Source organism: Amborella trichopoda, chromosome 8, assembly GCF_054954075.1.
Source record: "Amborella trichopoda isolate Santa Cruz 75 chromosome 8, AtrichopodaSantaCruz75HAP2 v2.0, whole genome shotgun sequence".
NCBI classification, from domain to species: Eukaryota; Viridiplantae; Streptophyta; class Magnoliopsida; order Amborellales; family Amborellaceae; genus Amborella; species Amborella trichopoda.
Window position 1 is genome coordinate 42,500,987 of NC_142343.1, and position 21,651 is coordinate 42,522,637.

The 21,651-nt window shown below is 38.2% G+C and overlaps 1 protein-coding gene and 1 pseudogene across 8 annotated transcripts; one reads left to right on the forward strand and one right to left on the reverse strand.

Moving 5' to 3' along the window:
• Window positions 1-1,465: 1,465 nt before the first annotated feature.
• Window positions 1,466-8,320, reverse strand: LOC148781114 (DExH-box ATP-dependent RNA helicase DExH12 pseudogene; annotated as a pseudogene).
• A 6,449-nt stretch (window positions 8,321-14,769) lies between these two features.
• On the forward strand, window positions 14,770-19,619 carry LOC18432268 (N2,N2-dimethylguanosine tRNA methyltransferase). 8 transcript variants are annotated; one of them, XM_020666168.2, is made up of 6 exons: window positions 14,772-15,803; window positions 16,842-17,039; window positions 18,154-18,253; window positions 18,375-18,578; window positions 18,753-18,815; window positions 19,096-19,619. In XM_020666168.2, the coding sequence occupies exons 1-6, from the start codon at window positions 14,833-14,835 to the stop codon at window positions 19,198-19,200; spliced, it is 1,641 nt and encodes a 546-aa protein (XP_020521827.2). In that variant the 5' UTR covers window positions 14,772-14,832; the 3' UTR covers window positions 19,201-19,619. The 8 variants fall into 8 exon arrangements, 5 of the variants coding, with proteins under 5 accessions (XP_088731214.1, XP_088731215.1, XP_020521827.2 ...); XM_088875090.1 differs by having other exon boundaries at window positions 14,773-15,803; window positions 16,916-17,039; XR_016061760.1 differs by lacking the exon at window positions 18,154-18,253 and having other exon boundaries at window positions 14,770-15,803.
• The last annotated feature ends 2,032 nt before the right edge of the window (window positions 19,620-21,651 follow it).

Sequence of the window (21,651 nt, forward strand, 5' to 3'; positions counted from 1 at the left end):
AAAATATAGGAACCCAAACAGAGCGTGAGAGAGGCTTCTGCACAAAACACGGGTAGACTTGGGACCTGACGGGTCTACGTACGGGTTCAAATTTTGGACCTGAGTGCTAGTTGGGTCCGGGTCCAACTGCACCCGACCCTCAGTTTCTCGCTTATAAGTTAGTAGTACAATAGCACGTGCCTTACACATGTTATGAGAGCATTACGCGTCTAATAGAATTTATTTAAAAGTATTTAAAAAGGATAATAACTATAACATAATGATTATTAGATTTATAGGATTTAAAATAAATTTAATTGAAGGCAAATTTACATGGTAAGGTGTTGGAAAACCAGTATAATTCACCTACTCATTAAGATAAATTATTTAAAAAATTAGCTATTGACAATATAAAACTAACAAACTATTAAATACAATTTAGGGATTACGTACACTATTTACTTTTGACACAAGGTGGTCACATTTTTTTACAACCATTTGATGTGATATTTGATAGCTTGGATGTGTTACAAAGTTCGAGAAAATTTCTTTTGAAGTTTGAGCTTGATCAATGGAATAATTGTAGCCACGCAATTTATCAAAAGTAAATACTTTCATTCTATACTTTCCCATATAATTAAAAATATTTATAAACCGGAAACATCAATATGTGGTTTACAAAATTTAAAAAGGGAAATAAAGATGGTGTCCTTTGCTTTTTCGAAAATGGGATATCACCTTTTATAATAATTAAACATTTGTAATTAATATATATAATTTTTTAAATATTATAATAAAATTTTGTATTTAAAATTTATTACAAGTTAAAAAAACAAGAGAATAAATAAAGCTACTTTTGTTGAAATGAAAATAGTTTTTAAAAATATTTCAAAGTTTGTAAGTAGGAAATAAAAAATGTCATAACAGTTGTTTAAAGCATAAAGATTTGTGGCTAAAATAAAATAAAGTCCTTAGAAATTGGTGTCTTTTTATATAGACAATACTACATAAGAATTATAAATTCAATTAAAAGTTCGACAAAAATTTTAGATATATAAAATTTCATATTCTAGAAGTGAACAAAAGATATACAAATTATAACCTCGATATAATTTTTCATATAGACATTTGTTTAAATATTTTTCACATAGATATATGTAATTTTTGCATGGGCTTCCTTCAAATTTGTCATACGTAACTTATGATGTTCTACGACTCTTTCCTCAATTCTTTTTTTTAATTCACTAACCATTTTTAGGATGTTGAACACAAATACATGAAAACCTTAATAGATTTCCACATATGATTTCCAAAAGAAGGTGCAGTTCCCACAAAATTATAAAAGAAAAAAAAAGATAAAAGAGCACATTACAAATTAAAAAAGGAAATCTATTTTTTTGATATTAAAGGGCAAAAGAGCCAAGGCAAATCTATGACCACTTAGTTAGGTCCAAAATTTACAACACCAGCATAAATTGGTGAGGTATTCTGCTAAAAGGTGTATGAGTTTTTCTTACCTTTTATGCCTCCGTATCAGTACAAAGAAAGGCTCACTGGATCCACCTGCAACATCACTTTCACATTCACTGGTGCATAGTATTCCAAGGTAATGGTGTCAAAGATGTAGCCTCTCTCATCCAGAATGCCACCGTACTTTAAACAAAGCATCCACCCTGCAACCATGCGCAAAAAATGCCACCCTACTTTAAACAAAGCATCCACCCTGCAACCATGAACTTAGTATATCAAGAGGCCAGTCGCTCATTTCCATCTCCGTCCTCGTCCATTGCTTCCTTCACATCAACGGTAAAGTTATACTCTTGGTCACATCTGAGATAAGAATCGCACATAAAATATAGTATATACTCCTTCTTCCCCACCTCAGAAAGCGCCGTGAACTCGAGCTTCACCTTGGATTTCCTCTGCATAAGAACCTTGTAATGGCAAGCAACTGATTGAGCTTGAAATCCCCAATTACCAACCACCACCCTTCCTCATTAGACTTTGAATATCTTGGGGCATCAACGGGCCCCACCTTCGATCTCCCATCAAGGTCTCTCTGTAGCGTAACTTGAAGAGTAACATTCTCTCCTGCTCTAACAACCTCTCCTTCCAAAATTTCATAGGACATGTCTATGTTAGGAAACCGATTGCCTAACTTGGAGATGTCTAAGAGTTGGGAATCCGATATTTGCAAGAGGTCACGTCTCTCTTCATCCTCCATTTCAAGGAGATCAAATATGGTCTCAATGCTCTTGCCTGGGTTTTCTTTGCATTTTTTAGCAAGTGCCCTTGTGAAGTGGGGCAGTTGCAAGAGCACTGTGTCCTTGTCCCATATGCCTTGGGTCACCATTTGGCTAAGCTCCATGGCTGAAAGAGTTAACACCAGCCACCCATCGGTCGATATGACATCGACCATGACTTGGAGGAGCCTGTTGGCTGATAGTAGAACCTCACGTTGGTCAGCTGCCAAGTTCCCTACCACCGTGTGCCTTGAAAAGTGAGCCTGTAACAGAGCATTCGCCTTCAAATGAGGGTCAGTGTACTGTGGCTTCTCAACCGAGAACCTTTGATGGTTGATGAGCTTCCTTATCATTTCCTCCTCGCCCGGTCGTATTGGAAGATCGGTATACTCGGGCGCTGAAGCCAATATTTCAATAAGCCCCTTAAGCTTCGTCTTTGCCGTGAGCAAAGAACTGAATCTCTCTGTGGTGGTGTAGCTGATAGAGTAGAAAGAAGCTATAATACCAAGGTTCAATGGGGAGAGGTACATGCCATCCTTTATGGCCACAATTGCTCGCGTCCAAGTTCGCAAGAGCATTCTCTACAAGCTCTGAAAGGTGGTCTGAGTGGTGCCTGCGGCTCACCCCTCGAAGGTTATAATAATTTGGGTTCTGAGAGAGCCTCCTATACATGAAGGTCCAAGTGAGATGATCAACTGCATCTTGCTTCCTCTTGATGGTCCCAACTACCACCTCGGCGTTAAGATTGTCATGCAGAAAGTGCTGCAAATGGCTCTCCACAGGGAAAAACTCATAAACAAACTTCTTATAGTATTCCTTTCGTGGAGCATGGCATAAGATCACGCACTTGCCAGAAATGTCTTTGAGTGGCCTATTAGCATTACCCATCATTTGTAAGAGGTCAGTAATGGGGTAATCAGTGTGCACATTTTCTCGGCCATCATAGTATTGGGTTCCCATAACCACAACCAAATGGGCCAATAATGGGGTCCCCCAACACATGGAGCTGCTTGATACACACACTTGGATGCAACCTGCACTAAAGAGGTGGGACACCACGTCTTGGTCTATGCTACTTAACCCCTCATGTATATAACCTACCCCATGTCTGAGGGCCGTACACAAGGCTGGCTCGCTAACCCTAGAAATACAGGGCTCCAAGACTTCTTTAGGTTGGAGCAAGAAGGATGACTTCTCTCCACTCTTTGCATTAGCATATGTTACCAAGTCATGGGCGGTTAGCCTCGCGTGCTTCCTTGCGGGAACATAAACAAGAGCAGGCATTTCCCCCTTTGCATGTTGAACTATGGCAGTGTATGTGGGCCTTGTCATGGCTTGCATTCTAGCTTTGAAATTGGCTATGTCTACCCCTTGAATGTGGATCTCAAGGGGCACAGGGCGAACACCAGGTGGGAAGTTAAAAAGGCCATGAGAGTTGGCTCCAATCCATTCTCCAAGATCTTTGCATTTGCTAGAGAGGTAGACAGAGCTACTATTCGAATCTTATTCTCAACTTGGCTTGAAATATACCTCATTCTTGAGATGATAACCTCCAAAACTGGCCCCCCTTGACCACCAATCAGGTGGAGCTCGTCGACTATAAAGAGGCTGACCTGTTGAACATGCTTCCACTGTTTCCATCTGCGAGATAGGGCATCCCATTTCTTAGGTGTGCTGATAATTATTTGGGCTTTTTCCAAGAGCTTGAGATAGGTTGCCGTCTCCCCAGTGAGCTTGACCACTCTCAAGCCCAAGCCCTTTCCAAACTTTTGCTCCCAATCCCTGTATCTTTCCTCGGCAAGAGCTTCCATTGGGGCTATATAAACGACTCTCATAATGCTATCAGGGCCTTTATGATGGTTCCTCAACAGAGCAAATTCTGCACACATGGTCTTCCCACTACACGTGGGTGCTGCAACCAAAACATTGTCATCTGAGTTGTAAAGAACAGTGAAAACTTGGGTTTGGATGGAGTTAAAATGCTTGAAATCTTGATAAAGAGCTTCATGAGAGGGCCGGAAGAGGTTGCAGGTCCAAAAGCTCAGTTGGAGGGGGGTATTTTTCTGGCAAAATAAGGTGTCTGAAAGACACAGGCAATACAGTCTGAGAACCCAACCACTTATCTGAGACAACACAAATGAAGTACTAGACAACACAAATGAAGTACTATGGAGGAAAGGGCTCATAGATTGGGACTGTGAAATTCAACGAGTGGTCTTCATCAATGTATTGCATCTTTAGCATGAAGTACTCATGGTGGAGTATGTATTCTCCATCATTGTCCTCAACAATTACCCAAAAGGGTTCGACATAGCCATGGACCTTCTCGTCCCATTGGAAATCAGGGGTTATACTGAGTTCAACCCTCAGAACAGTGTGTGTAATGGGCTGGACATTGGCTGCTAAGTTTAGCTTTGGGAACTGATGTATGAGTTTGTGAAGAGTTATGCCCATCTTTGGAAATCGAACAAGCTCCCCAATCTCTTGAGAAGAGAGGTCATAGTACCTCTCCCAGGCTAGATCCTTCTTCTCAATCTTCATCAGGATGTCATTTGGTATACCCTTAAACTGCCTTAGGGGTGTCTGGGCACGCCACATGCACTTTCCAACCATCTTGCACAAGTTGAGAGCCTTCTCAGCCAGTTGGGTCCATCCCCTTTTTAGCACAATCTCAAAGAGTGCACGTAATGGCTGCCCTGCACTCTGAGTTATATACACCATATCAGAAGCCAGAGAAAGCCCTTCGAGCTTCAGCTGACAAATACATGCCTGGAGCAGAACATTGATCTTTGCACTGGGTTCTTCCAAACTCTCCTTTACAGGTATAGGCACACAATCGAGGAGCTTTGCAAGCTCCATCTTCTCATCTTGCCTCACAATAACATATTTGAATTCTTCACTTAGGGAAAACAATCGGCAGAGTTCAATGTCACCCATTGTTGGCTTCAAATGTTCATTATATATAGATATTGTCCGATGAGATATATAATAGTAACTAGCAATACGACCCAAATCGGTCACCTGGAAGTACCCACTTTTTCTATCATATTTGATCAAATTATTTTTGTCAAGGATAGTTGCAGCAGAATGAGCCAAGTCAGCCCGTCACTCCAAGGTTTTATCATTTTCTATTGCATCAGCCGTCAAGCCATAAAGAACTGGATTCCAAATCATACGGATATACAAATATGTATACCCAAGCCAAGTGCACGCATCCCTTGCATTCTGAACAGTCCCGAGAACAATCTCAGCATTCAGCTGATCAGCCAGCTTGGACATAAACTGACTCTCAATGGGCAATTGCTCATTCATTAAAGAGAGATAATATTGCAGCTCACTGTGCCCAGTCAAGATTATTCCTTCTCCGTAAGTATCATACTGAGGCCTTCCAGCTCGACCAAGCATTTGATTAACATCCAATGGGCTCAGCTCAGTCCACGCCCATTTCTCAGGATTATAAATTTGGGTGCCCTTTATAATCACTGTATGAACAGGCAAGTTCACCCCCCATGCAAGAGTAGCAATTGAAACCAAAACTTGAATATTGCCATCAGAGAATAGTCCCTCAACAACTGTACGATCAACCCTGGTCATCCCGGCATGATGAGTGATGAACCCATGGGGCAAAAGGTCTTTGAGATCAGTGCTCTTGACATTTTCAGCTTCACACCAAAGAATCTCACGACTTGCACTGTCTTCCTTTTGTGAAAGGACCCAATGTGTCGTTCACTAAGGCTCTATCTCTTATGGCTCGAGCAGTTTTCACTGTTTCTTTCCTTGAATGGACAAAAATCAGAACCTGGTGCTTCCCAGCAATGGCCTCAACCTTCTTGTAACATATATCATTCATCAACTGTAACCTTTGGAGGGGTTTCCTCACCGTTATGCCAATATATTGTTGGGCAAGGGCGCAAGGCCGATAACCATTGAGAAAGTGAAATATCCCTTTATCCTTATGAACCCGTAAAAACAAAGCTACATCCTGGTAATTAGGAAGAGTTGCAGAGAGACCCACGGATGTGCTCCTTTGTGGTCTCAATTTGTCTAACTGTTCTGGAAACAATGCTTTCGAGCACAGGTCCCCTATTATCATGGAGAAGGTGAATCTCATCAATTATAAGCAGTTTAACGAGTTGGGTGTACATACCGTCACCTGATTTCCTAGTGATTATATCCCACTTCTCTGGAGTGGTAACAATTATTTGGGTCTCTTCTATTTGTTGACGAGAGAGTGTCTAGTCACCTGTAAGCTCCTTAACTGAGACCCCATGGGACTGCAACCTTTTCGACAAGTTACCAACCACCTCTGCAACCAAAGCTTTCATTGGAGCCACATAAACAATCTTGTAACTGCTTTTGTCAAAAGACCCATCAGCATTTCGGTGCAAACCAATGTGTTGTAGAATAGCGAGCATGGCCACATTGGTCTTTCCAGCCCCTGTAGGGGCACACAAGAGGATGTTCTCAGGGGTAAAAAGCGTAGTTTCATAGACCCGGCTTTGCACCTGATTGAGCTGCTTCATGTCACTGAAAGCTGGTTGAGCCCATTCCGGCAAAACTGATATCTTTATCAATTCTTCACCAGGAATCATGTGTGTTGGCTTCAAGGCAGGTACATGCACCTCCTCATAACCTTTTTTTGGGGTACGATAAGAACCAGTGGGGAGGTCACATTTCTTGTTCGCCATCAGAAGCAGAAGCCCACCTCTCTGAAATGCAAGGCTTTCTAAATCGAGCAATTGCCTTTGCCCTTTCAACCAGCTATTCTCCACCGGAAACCTATCTCTCTCAAGCCTTCTCTCTCTATCACCATCATCTTTCAACCTTTGAACTTCATCCCTAATGCTCTTCTCGAGATTCTTTTGCTGCTCCTTAGCTGTTGCCCTGGTAGCATGAAGCTGCTCCAATATTACCAGTCCAGGGCCCCCATCCATCATCTCCTCCTCAATTGATTTCCTCTGTTTTTGGCCCTCTGCCCTAGCCAAACGAGTGCACCAAACCACTTTAGGCCTATTCCTGAACAACAACTTTACCAGATTGAATTTGTCATAATCCAATAGCGTAACAAGCCTATTCTCCACATCTCTATCATCTCCTTCAGCGACCTCTTCAGCGAGCTTCTGGCTGTGCTGGAATCGATATCAGTATAAGCTTGGGTGATCTTCCTTTGAATCCAGTAAGCATCAATATCATGAACATTCAAGCCTTCATCTGCTTCCTCTACATCATCATCATCTAAGCCAGCCATTTGCATAGCTGAGGTATCATTATCCTTCTCCCCATCATCTTCCTCTTCATTATAAGTTTCTTCCCGAACTTGTTCCAAATCACTCTCTTCTTCTTCTTCATCCTCTTCAAATTCAACAGCCACCCCAATATTATCGTCCAAAGCCCCTCCATCCCCACCTGAACCAACCCGAGTTTCATCCCCATCATGGTAATCAGTGATCAATTTCCCCACTAAAACCAAATTCGTAAAAAGTTGGGGCGCTATGGGGTTCAAGAGCTTCTCAATCTCCTCCTTCTTATCTGGGTCTTTGATTTTTTCATTCTTGAGCACTGATACGACCTCATCAGCTGCTCCTCTAATAATCTCTTGGGGTTGGCCCCCAAATAGTTGCTGAATCAAGCTAAGTAAGATCTCATAAGCAGCTCTTGTATCGTTGGTTTTGGGTTGGTAGATTCCATCCTCCGATAGAGAGAGAACGCACTCTTCTTCAAGTCTCCTTCTTTTGGGGCTCTCTTCTCTGAGTCTCTGGAACCAGAGGGGGCTCCCGATCCTTCTTTTTCTTCGACTTCTTGAGCTTCTCTTCAAGCTCGGGTGGCTTTCCTCGAGCTGCTCTATCACCAAACGTTCTTGGGTCAATCTTTCCATAAAGAGACTCCAGTTCACCAGTCAGTTCATGAGTTTCTCTTGGCTTGTTATCGGTTGTTAAAACCATGTTTGAATTTGCTCTGTAATCATATTGCTTGAACCTAGAATGCGCTTCAGCTCCTCCTCCAAGATGAGCCATTGTAGGAAAACAAAAACCCTAATCCCAGCTAGATTAGGCCTTTCAGATTGCGAAGTTCTGCCTCCTCTTTCTCACCTTCGAGACTTCTTCTCGTTCTTGGTCCTCGAGCAAAAAAAATCCACTTTCTAATAAGATAACTGTCAACCAATGGTTTAAAAACCGGATCGGTGACCCGGATCGGGCTTTTTAAAAATCGATACGGATCGGAGAATCGGCCATCCGGATCTGCGAATCGGCGATTCGGATCGGAATCGAGTGAATCGGTCAGAATAAAGTTTCAAAAAAATCCGAAAAAATTATTAAAATTCATTATAAATATTGGTTTTTAGGAATTCAATAAAAAATGAGGGTACTCCATTAAGAATTTTCATGTTTTTGAATGAATATGCGAATATTGATATGTTCTTTCCCAGCATGAACCGCCATTCAGCATTTAATTTACAGTATTTCGTGCTCATCCCTACACTGTTGCTGTTGGGACTCGATATGTGAATAATATGGCTGGGATAGGGTGGCCTCAGAATCATCATCTCTCTCGTTTTCTCTTTGAATAATATGGATTAAAAAAAAAAAAAAACAAATTTTCAAAAAAATCTATCATGGATTAAAAAAAAAATCACAAATTTTCAAAAAATTCTATCATGGATTACAAAAAAAAATTCGATCATGGATTAAACAAAAAAAATCACAAATTTTCAAAAAATTCAATCATGGATTACATAAAATTCGATCATGGATTACATAAAATTCGATCATGGATTACAAAAAAAAACAAACAAAAAAAACAAAAAATTCAATCGTGGATTACAAAAAAAGAAAAAAATAGTTCGATCATGGATTACAAAAAATTCAATCATGGATTACAAAAAACTCTATCATGGGTTACAAAAAAAGCAAAAAACAAAAAATTCAATCATGGATTAAAAAAAAACAAACAAACATTTCAATAATGGATTACAAAAAAAAAACAAATATTTCGATCATATATTACAAAACATTCGATCATGGATTACAAAAAATTCTATCATGGGTTACGAAAAAAAAAAAAAAAACAAAAAAATCGATCATGGATTACAAGAAAAGAAAACAAACATTTCGATCATGGATTACAAAAAATTCTATTATGGGTTACAAAAAACCAAAAAATTCGATCATGGATTACAAAAAAAATCTATCATGGATTACCACAAAAAAAAAAAAAAAAAAAAAAAAAAAAAAAATTCCGTACGGAATCGCCGATTCACTGTTCGGACTCGCCGATTCCGTACAGTGAATCGGCGATTCACTGTACAGAATCGTCCGGTTCTCTCAAGAACCGGACGATTTCCGATTTTCGGGCGATCCGGTTCCTTTTTCACTATTTCCGAGTCGAACCGGGCGAGTCCGGTTCGACTCAGCGTTTTTTAAAACGCTGCTGTCAACTGTTAAAAGTGGATAAATCCAAATCCACTTTCTAGTAAGATAACTGTTAACTGTTAAAAGTGGACAAACCCTTGGCCGCATCGAGAGAGAATGTCTATATCGATCGGGATTAATAATAAGAAGTACTACACCGCCCAATCATATATCCTCATATTCCATGATATTATAAGATCTAATGGGACGATAATTCTAGAAAAAATTACTAAAAATCCTCCAAAATGTGCGCTTTAGACCTTCTACCCCTACTTTAACTTTTCTTACTAAAACTTCTAACTGAAAAGGGTCTTTTTTTTTTTTTTTTTTTTGCCAAAAATATTCCTTTCCGTGCTTTGAACATGCGATCAAAACCTACAAACGGACCCCAATTTCCATTAACACCGAACCGCGATTATTATTCACCGAAGTGCTTATGAAAAAACAATATGCCAGATCGAATATCTAAAACGCCAAACTGAAGTGCATGTGTATCCATGAAACATATCGCTGAAGTGCTTCTTAGTTTTGTAGGTGTGCATTTTTTAGATTCCGAACTAGCTATTAACAATGAATCAATCTCCGGAGTGAATTCAAGAACAGCCGGAGTACCTTTTAGTTTTACCAAAATACTTTTTATAGATGCCGGACTGCTTTTTTACAGTGAACTAATCTCCAGAGTGTTTCAGCAAATGCCGGAGTGCTTTCTAATGTTGCCGGAGTGCATTTTACAGATGTTGGAGTGCTTATTTAGCAATAAACATTATCCGAAGTGCATTCAGAAAACGCTGGAGTGCTTCTTAGTTTTGTCGGTGCGCATTTTCTAGATTCAGTGAATCAATCTCCGGAGTGGATTTAAAAAACGCTGGAGTGATTTTTAATTTTTCCGCAGTGCTTTATACAGGTGCCGGACTGATTTTTTACAGTGAACTAATCTCCGAAGTGCTTTCAGAAAATACCGGAGTGAGTTTTAGTTTTGTCGGAGCGCGTTTCATAAATGTCGGACGGTGATCTTTGGATGCATTCAAAAAATGCCTGGTCCCCCAAAAATGCTCCAAGTTTTTGGTTTGTTCCTTCATTCTTTGTTTGCTATAAATACTGGTTTTCTTTCACCAAACAACCTTCTTTCTCTCTCTAAAAAACATCTGTGCTGTTTGCAATCTCTCTCTCTCTCTAGAATACTTCTATTGTGCAAAATCTCCATCTTTCTCTCTCTAGAGTACCTGTATTATGCGAAATGTCCATATCTCTTTCTTTCTCTCTCTAGAATACCTCTATAATGTACAAACTCTCTTTCTATCTCTCTCAAACACATCGAGACACATTCTCTCTCCTCTCTTCTCTCTCTAGAATACTTCTATATTGGGTTGGAATTTGTTCTATATGTTATTTATGTTGCCTACAGAGATATTCGATTAGTGTGAGAAAGCCAATGGAGAGAGAAATAAATTCGTAGAAAGGGAAAACCGTGCGGAAGCTAATGGAGAGGGAAATTTGGTGGGAAGAAGAGGTGACGAAAAAGCCAAAGAAAATAGAGAAAACCGTGATGAAGAAGCTGTGGTGGTGAAGAAGAAAGCCGTGACGCCGTGAGCTCTGAGGAAGAAGCCATCAATATGACGAAAATAGAGGGACAAGGTAAAAACCAGGGTTCATGAGAAAAACAAAGTAAATGGATTATCGGGAGGGGTAAAAAGTAAATGTCAAAACGGGGGTAAAATTGTCTTTAACTCTTCTTGTTTTGGGTTGGGGGTTTTAGTAAAAAAAGTTGATTTTTTAAAAAGAAGAGTAAAGAAATGTTAAGGTAGGGGTAGAAAGTCCAAAATGCTCATTTTAGATGATTTTTAGTAATTTTCCCTTAATTCTAATCGTAAACATGTTGAGTAAGTTGGTATCCAACTAAGTGTTGTAAGCGGAAACTCTAAACCCAATTGGTCGATTTTGGCCAATAAAGTAAGAGAAAAAAAGAATCCACAAAAAAAACTAACAAGCAATAAAAAAAAACCTCAAAATAAATAACATAAAAATGACAAAGGGATTTAAGTGATTCGACTAATTGACGTTTTTCATTAAATCAAATAAATAAAATTACAATTCAACTTACTTTAGAGAACCAATACTCAATCTCCACAAAACCTTATTCTCTACCATTTTTTATTCTCTACCATTTTCTGTCTCTACAAAACCCCTCAAAACTTCCTTTTATTTGTCAAAACCCCCAAAAATTTCCTTTTATTTGTCTAGAGTTTTTTTGTCCATTGTAAAGAAAACACAAACCCCAAGAACCAATACTCAATCTCCACAAAACCTTATTCTCTACCATTTTCTGTCTCTATGAAACCGCCAAAAACTTCCTTTTATTTGTCAAAACCCACAAAAATTTCTTATTTGTCTCGATTTTTTTTCATTGTAAAAAAAAAAATAAACCCCAAAAAGGTGGTACGTGGGGTGGTGCGGTTCTATCTTTTCCTATAAAATAAAAAACTTTAACTATGGAGCTACGGCTCCATCCAAATATAATTTTAAGGGATTGGTTTCCGAGCCTCTTAAGAATATAGGATGGGGGAATATTGGAGTTGCCATGCTTGTGAGAGAAAAGAAAACCAAAGAACTTGTTGCTGTTAAATACATTGAGAGAGCGAAGAAGGTAATATGTGCTCTGTTGATGATTTCCTGTGCCACTGTTTCATGTTTATGCTTTTCTACTGCTGTACAGATGTTGTTTCAATGCTTCTAATGCAAAGAGCTTTTGTTTTGGGTTATTTTTTGTTGTCCGATATATGGGTTTCCTTCGTAAATTTTTATATATGTTGGATTTGGCCTTCAAATTCAATTTGAGGTTTTTTTTGGTTGGTATGGGATTGAATTTCAGTGTAATATTGTTGTTTAAGAATTGGTTGTTGGGTCTTATATCGAGTAGCGTGTGTGGTTTTCTGGTTCAGATCGATGAGAAGGTATAAAGGGAGATCATCAACCATTGGTTTCTGAGGCATCCCAATGTATAGAATGAGACTGGGTGGGGTTGATAGGTCGAGTTAATTTGGGGTCTTCAATTTTTCAGGACTGGTGGGATGAGATGCCAAACTTTTAAAGGTTTTAAGAGAGAGAGAGATGCAGAACTTTTGAGGCTATCAGAGAGATGGTGATGGAGAGAGAGCAGGGTTCATTCTGGCTGCCTCTTAAATTGTTGATGCACCATGCAAGTGGGCCTGAGGAACCAGGGATGGTGATTAAGATTGGGAAGAGAGAGAGAAGAGATATTTGGTTCTCGCATGTTACCTTTGCCTGCCCAATTTCTTGAAAGAGGGTTGGATTAGTGGTGTAAATGCAGTGAAAAATAATTCAGAAGCTTCAAAACGATTAAAAAACGGGGCTCTTTGCGAGGGACTCATCATCATTCTTTCCAAAAACACATATAGGGATAATTTATAATTCATGTATGCCATTCACTTTATTTAGATTTTAAAATTTTAAATATTCAGATTCTGTTTCCTCAACCATCCTTAATTTTCTCTCCACAACATCTCTCGTGTGTTCTCCTCTCTCTCTATCTCAAAGATCATGTCGCTCCTTGCTCTCCTCACTCTTCTCCATCCTCTCAAGGATCACGTTTCTATCTTCATCCCCATCCTCTTAAAATCATTGAAGGAAAAATCCAGTGGTTTAACCAGTAACGCTTCCTTAGATCGGAACCTGCAATGGCAGGTTTCCGTTGGTTTTGGTGACTGGCCTGATATTTTAAAAAAAAATTTAAAAAATTTATATAAAATCTCAAAAAATAAAAGATTTTCTTTATAATGTATTTTTTAATATTTTTCATCATTATGAAAAAAACTGTAAATTTTTTTTGCCATTAATACTTATTTTTACATTTTTCATCGTTTTAAAAAATTTCAAACATTTTCCATTGTTTCAAAAAATTTCAAAAATACCCCTAATAAAACCTTTTATATAAGGTTACAGAATTAAAGATGCACCTGAAAAATCCATAATAAAAAGTTATTTGAATATTGGAAAACCCTCTAATTGTTCATCTAGACATCAAGACACATGAATATGAAAAGAAAAAAAGATTTCTAATCCGTAAAATAGTGTATCTTGCAACACATTAACTGGACGGTCCATTTTCAAGATTTTCATGTGTTTATAGATTTATTTGATTTGAACTATTTTTTAGAATTTAAAATTTTATAATTAGAGATGAAAATAGATTCTCAACCCATCCAAAAAAAATTTTATATTAAAGTTATATTTATATGGTAAAATTTAGAGATGCGCCTTAATTGGATTGTTTAAGCTTTACGTGCAAGCTATAACCTTCTTTAAAATCCATGTTTTTTTATTTGGATATACTTTGTTTAATCATTATTTAAATATAATTTTCATATTTTATTAAGATTTTTTTACCACCCAAGACTTGTTAAGCTAGAATGGATGTATGGGCCGGTATACCAGTTAAGCCGATTTAACCGCCCGCTTTCGGGCCACATCCAGTTACCATTCCAATTCAATTTTTCCTACGCTACTTCAAATTTCACATCACTTTCTCCCTTTGCCCTTTAAATATCACCTTTGTCTCCCTTTCTTTCAAAGATCACCTCTCTTGTTGAAGGTCATGTGCTCTAAAATCTCTCTAGTCATAAGCTCCTTTCTTATTGTCGTCACCCTTCAACCTTGGCTTAATAACGTTAGCATAGATGACCCTCGGTTTATCTGAAGTCATTTCAAGCCGGCTTCATATTCCAAAAAAATATTATACCCAAGTAAAGAGTATACTGTTCATTTACTTCCTCAAGTAAAACCCTATTTAGTACTTAATTTCAAGACCCCAAGTTTCTTGAACTCATAGATTAACTTCAATTAGAAAATAAAAATAAAAATCTTATTTACATCCGCAATGCACTTGAAAAATAAATAACACCTCAAGATTGAATAAAGACTGCCCAATTTTAAAAGTTGAAATCTAAGTAGTAGAAAATTCAAATTTCAATTTTTTTTTCCCTTTGAGAATATTCAATTTCTAAAATTTAAGGTAATAAAAAATAAAAAATCCTCCCTTGCAGGTCTGTTAGCTGAGGTCGTAGATATACACTATGCTCAAGCGGGAGCATAGTATATAAGAAGGGGAGAGACAGAGAGAGACTCGTGTGCGTCCGTAAACTTCAAAAACCCAAAATCCCAACTAAGCCTCATTTCCCTCCACCATGATAATTTCCCACCTCTCAAATTCCCCTCATCCCTCCTCTCTTCCCCCAGCACCCACTCCAAAATCTCCAACCAAAATCCCCAAACAAAACCCTATCCCTAACGCTAGCCCCATCCCTAATTCACACACAGAGAGAGGCCTCAAATTCACTGTTGGTGACTCATTTTTCCGGCATGAGAGTTGCGCAGGTAGAGACCTTGGTGTTCTTGCTGCTGCTCTTTACAAGAAAACCAAGGGAAATCTCAGAGTTTTGGATGCTATGTGCGGTTGTGGAATTCGTTCTTTAAGGTATCTTTCTCAAGCAAATGCTGATTTTGTGTGGGCTAATGATGGTAATGAAGAGCAAAGGAACACAATTCTCTCCAATCTTAAGCAAGAACATAGGTTTTGGAAACATGGGTTTGATAGAGCTCACCAAAGTAGGGGTTATGGAGGAGATGGAAATGGTGGGTCAGATGGGTCTCTGAAAAATAGGGTTTTTGATAATGGGTCTCTTCAAATTGGGGTTTCTGATGATGGGTACGATGAATTTCAGAGAATTAGGGATTTTGGAGAAGATGGTTCTCAAGAATTTAACCTTTGCAATGATCATTCTCAAAGCAAGCCTTCTGGAGAAGATGGGTTTTCTCGGTCTCACGAAATTGGGGTTTTCAGAGAAGATGGTCACAATTGTTCTCAAGGTAGTGGGGTTTTAAGAGAAGATGGTAGAGATGGGTCTAGAGGATGTGACAATTTTAGTGAGAGAAACATTGGATTTGAAGATAGAAGGTGGGTTGTGACCCATTTTGATGCTACTAGGTTACTGGTTGAGAGGTATTTGCAGAGGGATTACTACGATCTTATTGATATTGATTCTTTTGGTAGCGATACTACATTTTTGCAATCAGCTTTCTCTTCAATGAAGCTTGGGGGTTTGATGTATATTACTTCTACGGATGGGTATTCATCTGGAGGCCATCGCCCTTATCAGTAAGTGAATTTACTAAATTCCTTTCAGAGCTGGATTTGTTAGCATTGGAATTTTTTATTATTAATTGGGATTCTATCGTCTTTTTTTTTTTGTTGAGATTTTTAGGAATCATTTCACCTTCTGGAGTGAGTAAAAGCAATATATTCCCCTGTTGAATAGTCAATTTTTTTGATAATTGACGATTCTCCCCTCCCTGATAAAGGATGAAAAGATTTATTTGCTTGCTAGTGTGAGTAGTGACCTACATGGGGAACTACAGGCAATATGGTGGCTTTGACCTTAGCGAGTAATTTTGATTTAGGATTGAATTCACCCTGGTCCCCACTAATGATGATTGAATAGTTAATAATATCAGATTGTGATTCTTAGATTCGATTTTCTTTTTCTGGTATATGACTATGTAAGATACCAAGGACAATGTCATTCACGTATCAATATTATCCGTAGATTCCTTTGGCTGCACCATACATCAAGACCAGGAAAATAGGAAAATGAAAGGAGGGAATGCCATTTCTCCAACTTGGTGTTCCAATTAGGCAAATGTCTCAATGGTCAAATAACTGTAAATTGTTAATTTGAAGATTTGATCGAATATCCTGTATCACATTTCATATTAAATTTGACCAAATATCTAGTATCAGATTTGATACTGACTTATAAGAATATCTAGTGTCACACTCAACATTGAAATGTATCACAGTTGGTATTAAAGAACTTATAGCAGTACCAGTACCAGTACCAAACCCTCAAACCTGGCATCAAGCTATAAGATTCATCTAAAAAGCAATAGGCCACATTTAATCTTGATGCAGTTACTTTTCCTTTGGGTATGATTGAATTACTTTATTTCTGATCAAGAAACGAATGATTTTAAATGATTGTGAATTTTGACTGTGACCTTCGTTGTGAGTTATTCTCCATTTTGGTTTTCTTTTCTCAGAAATTCTCCTCACTTTCCACCCCCCCCTTCCCTTTTTGGTTTGGTTTGCATACTTCATTCTTATCATGAGATGTGTAACTGCTGTTTTTTTCTTTAGCACTTTAGCTTCATATGGAGCATATGTTCGGCATTTTCCATATGCAAATGAGGTTGGTTTGCGAATGCTTATAGGTGGGGCTGTGAGGGAAGCTGCAACATTGGGCTTTTATATATTGCCTCTTTTCTCGTATTATTCTTACCATGGCCCCATATTCAGAGTTATGCTTCGAGTGCAGCGTGGAAAGCTTCCTGAGAGGTTAGACCATGGTTTAAAAAAGGCAAAAACAATGCTCATGTCCATTGTAATTGTTACTGTAAGAATAACTGCTCGGTCAATTATGATTGTTACTGTAAGAATAACAGTTCTGTCAATTATGGTTTATAATGGCAATGCCTTCATTTAAAAAAAAGGTCAGGCGTTTTCAAATAATGTCCTTTTTGTTTGAGTAAAATAAAGTTCTTCTATTTCAAGGAAAATGTCATTTCTCACTGTTTTCTGCTTTTTCTCCTTTTTTGTCTCATTATTACTGCCATTTCTGCTATATAACGGTATTGGATCCTGGCCATTACGGCTTGGGTGAGACTACGAGGCATCTTTTGAGTGGACCAAATTTGGTAAGAGGTTTGTTTTTTTACCCTTTTGAGTGGTCTCCATTTCAAGATATGAGATGCTTCCCTCCATGAACACAGTATGAATAAGAGGTCCCTAGTTTCTAGAGGCTTACAGTTTGCTGGATCAGTGGTCTTCCAGACCCTTGTAAGTTGTAACCATTCCTGGGGCCCTAAAAGATTAGCTTTGCTGGGCAACACCTTCGTACTAGTGTTGCCTGAATTAGATTGTTTCTCTCTCTTGTATATCTCTCACTCAACTTTGAGGATTACATTCTCACCCACAAGCTCTATTCACCTCTTTTGGTATTGGCCCTTAGTTTTTTCAGACCCATCTTCATTAACCTTCCATTCATTGGTAAGACTTGGACGCACAACACTCATAATATTCTACCTTGTCATCTTGGGTTATGCAATAATGGTGGGCTACCTGCAAGTTGTGGTCTCTGTAAAACCCATGGTCCTTGTATACCTCTCTCTCTCTCGTGGGAACCTCTTGATAGTGTATTTTTTAGTAACAGATAACTAATTTTCCTTCAGTATCTCAATGCTCTCATTCGATTTGTTGGGCCATCCAAGTGGGACCAAGTGTATATATCTATACATATTTTGGGCGGGCGTGCACACGCATACACATGTATACACACACACAAAAAAAAAAAAACAGAGAGAGAGAGAGAGAGCACCCATTGGGATATATAGTTAGAGCACCTAGAATGATTCATGCATCTATCAAAAATCTTTCTCTTGTCATCTTTCAGCCACTATGGATTCATCAGCTACTGCAACAAGTGTGGAGACTCTCAAGCATTTTCTTGGGATGACCTTGGGCAAATGTGTTGCGCTTGTAGCAACAATCATGTGAGACTGTCTTGTGTTTGTTACACAGTCATTTCACATGGGGACTCTCTCTCTCTCTCTCTCTCTCTCTCTCTCACTCATTGCAAGAGCTCTCATCCAGCATTTTCTTGGACTCTCTCAGGTTTCTCACTCACTGGTCGTTTCGGGGCCACTCTGGACGGGCCCCCTTCATGACCCAGTCACTATAAACAATATGCTAGATTTGGCCAATCAATGGGGGTGGATAGGCCCGGATTCTGGGGACACCCATTTAGAAAAGCTCATGAAAATGATGCTCGCTGAATGCGATCCCAGATTGCCATTTGGGTACATCAAGCTTGATGAGGTTAGCATTTCGTTACCTCAACCCAAGGTTTAAAGCTTCAATATTGCCTGAAATTTTATAAAAGAAAAGTATAAGTTTTAAAAGGTAAATAGGTAAAGATATTATCAAAATTCTAAATTTTTTTGATAGTTGGTTGTTCGTTACCTTTGGCTGCTTCCATACCCTCATTTTCAGGTGTCTCGTCGAGCAAAATTGAACACACCTGGGGTCAATGCCATGATGAATATACTCCACCAGGTATTTGGTGTCATCTGTTCTCCATCATTCTTCATTTTCGATTTGCATTTTGCATTACTTCTTTCTTTCAGTAACCAACGAGGATAGAATTAAGGTACCAGTTGCTATTATTCTGTATTAGCTGTACAGCAATTTTTTTTTTTTGCGAAAGGCCCCCAATTGCTTCTGGAGGATTAATAACCCAGCATTATCAAAATTTAGGTACCATGAGGTAGAGACATGAGAACATTACGGTAATGAATTTAAGAAGTTTGACCTACAATAATTTCTTACATTTCAGGAGGGCTTTGCAGTAAGCAGGTCACATATTGAAGCCAATGCTATCAAGACAAACTGCCCGATGACCACTTGTATTCAGTTTGCGAAACAACTCAAAGGACATTAAACCAAACCCAAAAACCCGAAGGTTCACTGCTACCTTGGATGCAGGCTCAGCTCGATTGTGCCATTCACATGAGAGAGGGAGAAAGAGAACTGAATATGGGCCTGCTTCATGTATTCTAGAAGACAGAACCTTGTCACCATATGTGAAAAGGAAGCAAAGGCAATCCATCGAGAAAGCAATGTTACTGATATGCAAGAGAGGCTCTTGAAGATAGGAAAAACATGTAACTGATATTTAAGAGAGTCTATAGAAAGAGGGAGAGAACATGACATCGCATTTTTGGATCAAATGGAAGAAAATGTGTAATCCTTTTGGGAAAAATGCTACTTTCTTTGGGGCAGAAGAAAACTAGAGCCTTTCAGATCTCGGATCCATTTCAACACGGAAAGTCAACAGGGAAAGTGGAACTTTCATGTTTCTTTTCTCTTTCCATTCTCCCTCAGTTCTCTCTCATTTTCTCAATCAGAACGGGGTATGAGGAAAAAGAAATCTCGTCTCTCCTTTAGCTCCCAATCCCTGTTTGCAAAACCAGCTGGGTCAACCTGGAATCGGCCACTAGCTGTGGCCGGTATTGGCTGGTTAGGGTGCTCAACTGGTTTGACCAACCTAACTTAAAAAATTAAAAAAACTCACAAAATGGGAAATTCTTTGAAATACGTTTTTTAAAATTTTTCTATTGTTTTGAAGGAGATTGAGAAGTATATTGGTTATAAATACTCATTTTTACATTGTCCTATTTTTTTTTAATTATTTTTAAAGAGTATCTTTTTTTAATTATTTTTAAAGTGTGGTTTGTAAAAGGCCGTGGCCTTAAACAATCAAAGTAAGATGCACCTTCAAATGGTATTGAAAGATGTTTCAGTATTGAAAATTTTTGCGATATCTTAAAATTTTGTTTTCATATTTAATTATAAATTTAAAGCTTCAGAAATTGACGGTCTAGAAAATGCAATTATAAGAAACACTATTTTTGAGACTTAAAATTTATTATTTTAATATCTATACATCTCTTGAAGTAGAGATGATTGATTTGAGGATTTTTGGGCATCAAAACAACTTCTAGTGATTGGGGCCACGTCTTTATATAAGTTTTTTTCATTTCTAAAATTACCCTTGATTTTTCAAAATCCATTTTTTCACTGCTTCTTTAATACCATTTGGATGTCTTTTATTTAATTATACTTCTAACATATTTTTTGGAATTTGTTGAGATTGTTATATTTTTTGGCCTTTTTTAGCCTGATCAAGACCTACCTAGTTATGGCCGGTTACCGGACTGGTTCTGGGTTACCTACCAGGGCCATGGCCGGGTTCTGCTTATTGTTCGTGTTCTCTAATGCTACTCCCAATCTAAATAGTGGATATCTTAAATCCAAAATTTAGTGACTTGTGACTTCTTTGTGATAGATGTCCCTTTGCCATTCTTCCTCACTGTTATTATTCTAGAATTCTTCCTCACTGACGTTGCCATTCTTCCTCGGTGTTAGAATTCTAGAATTCTTCCTCACTGTTAGAATTCTAGTATATGCAGACTAAAGATATCCCATAATTTAATTTCCATACCAAATATCTATTTGCCACCCTCTCCTCTCTAAATCCCATCATTTAATTCGCATTACAAATGTCTATTTTCCATCCTCTTTCTTAAACAACTCTTTACTGTCTGTAATCTCTAGGGAACGTGCTATTAATAAAGCATGATCAGCATCGGTCCAGTCACTACATTCGACCTAGGACGAATTAACCCTGTAATTTCAACCCTACTCCATGCGGAGCAAACAGAGCTCTTCTCACAAAATTTAGGCTCTTTTTGGAAGGTAGGGGGTGGAAGAGGAAGAGGCTAAAATGGCTCAAATTTAAAAGCGGTGGTTTCATGTGGCTTAAATTTAAAAGCGGTGGTTTCATGTCGGCTCTATACAAACTGCTCCCCAAAACAAAAAGGCAAAGAAAAATGTATTTTGATAGTTTGGCCATAAAGAGCATAAATATCCCTACTTACCATAAGTTGTTAGCCTAATACCTGTTTTCTTTATAAAATCCATAATTCCAGATTTTAAAACTTAAAAACGACTAGGGGAATAGTATTCATTTGGCTCAGCTCAAAAGACCCGAACCATAATAGAACCACCCCAACTCTGCCCTAGTTTCAGACCCAAAACACAACATTAAAATCTCTTGTTTTTAGCTCCACGCTTATTCAAGATTTGAACACATTGAACAAAGTTTTTTCTTGAACAATTTTAAAAATAATTGAGATAGAGTTAAATGACATCCTTAAAAGTAACCATTTTATGGTGAATTAGTTTATACACCATAGAGATTTTCTAGTTTGTTGCTTTGTAATTAGTATAATTTGGTTTAACCGTTTCAATGACATTTTCACATAAATATGTAACTCAAAAACCCACAAAAACCCAAAGGAATGATTTGGAAAAGATAGAAACGAAGGAA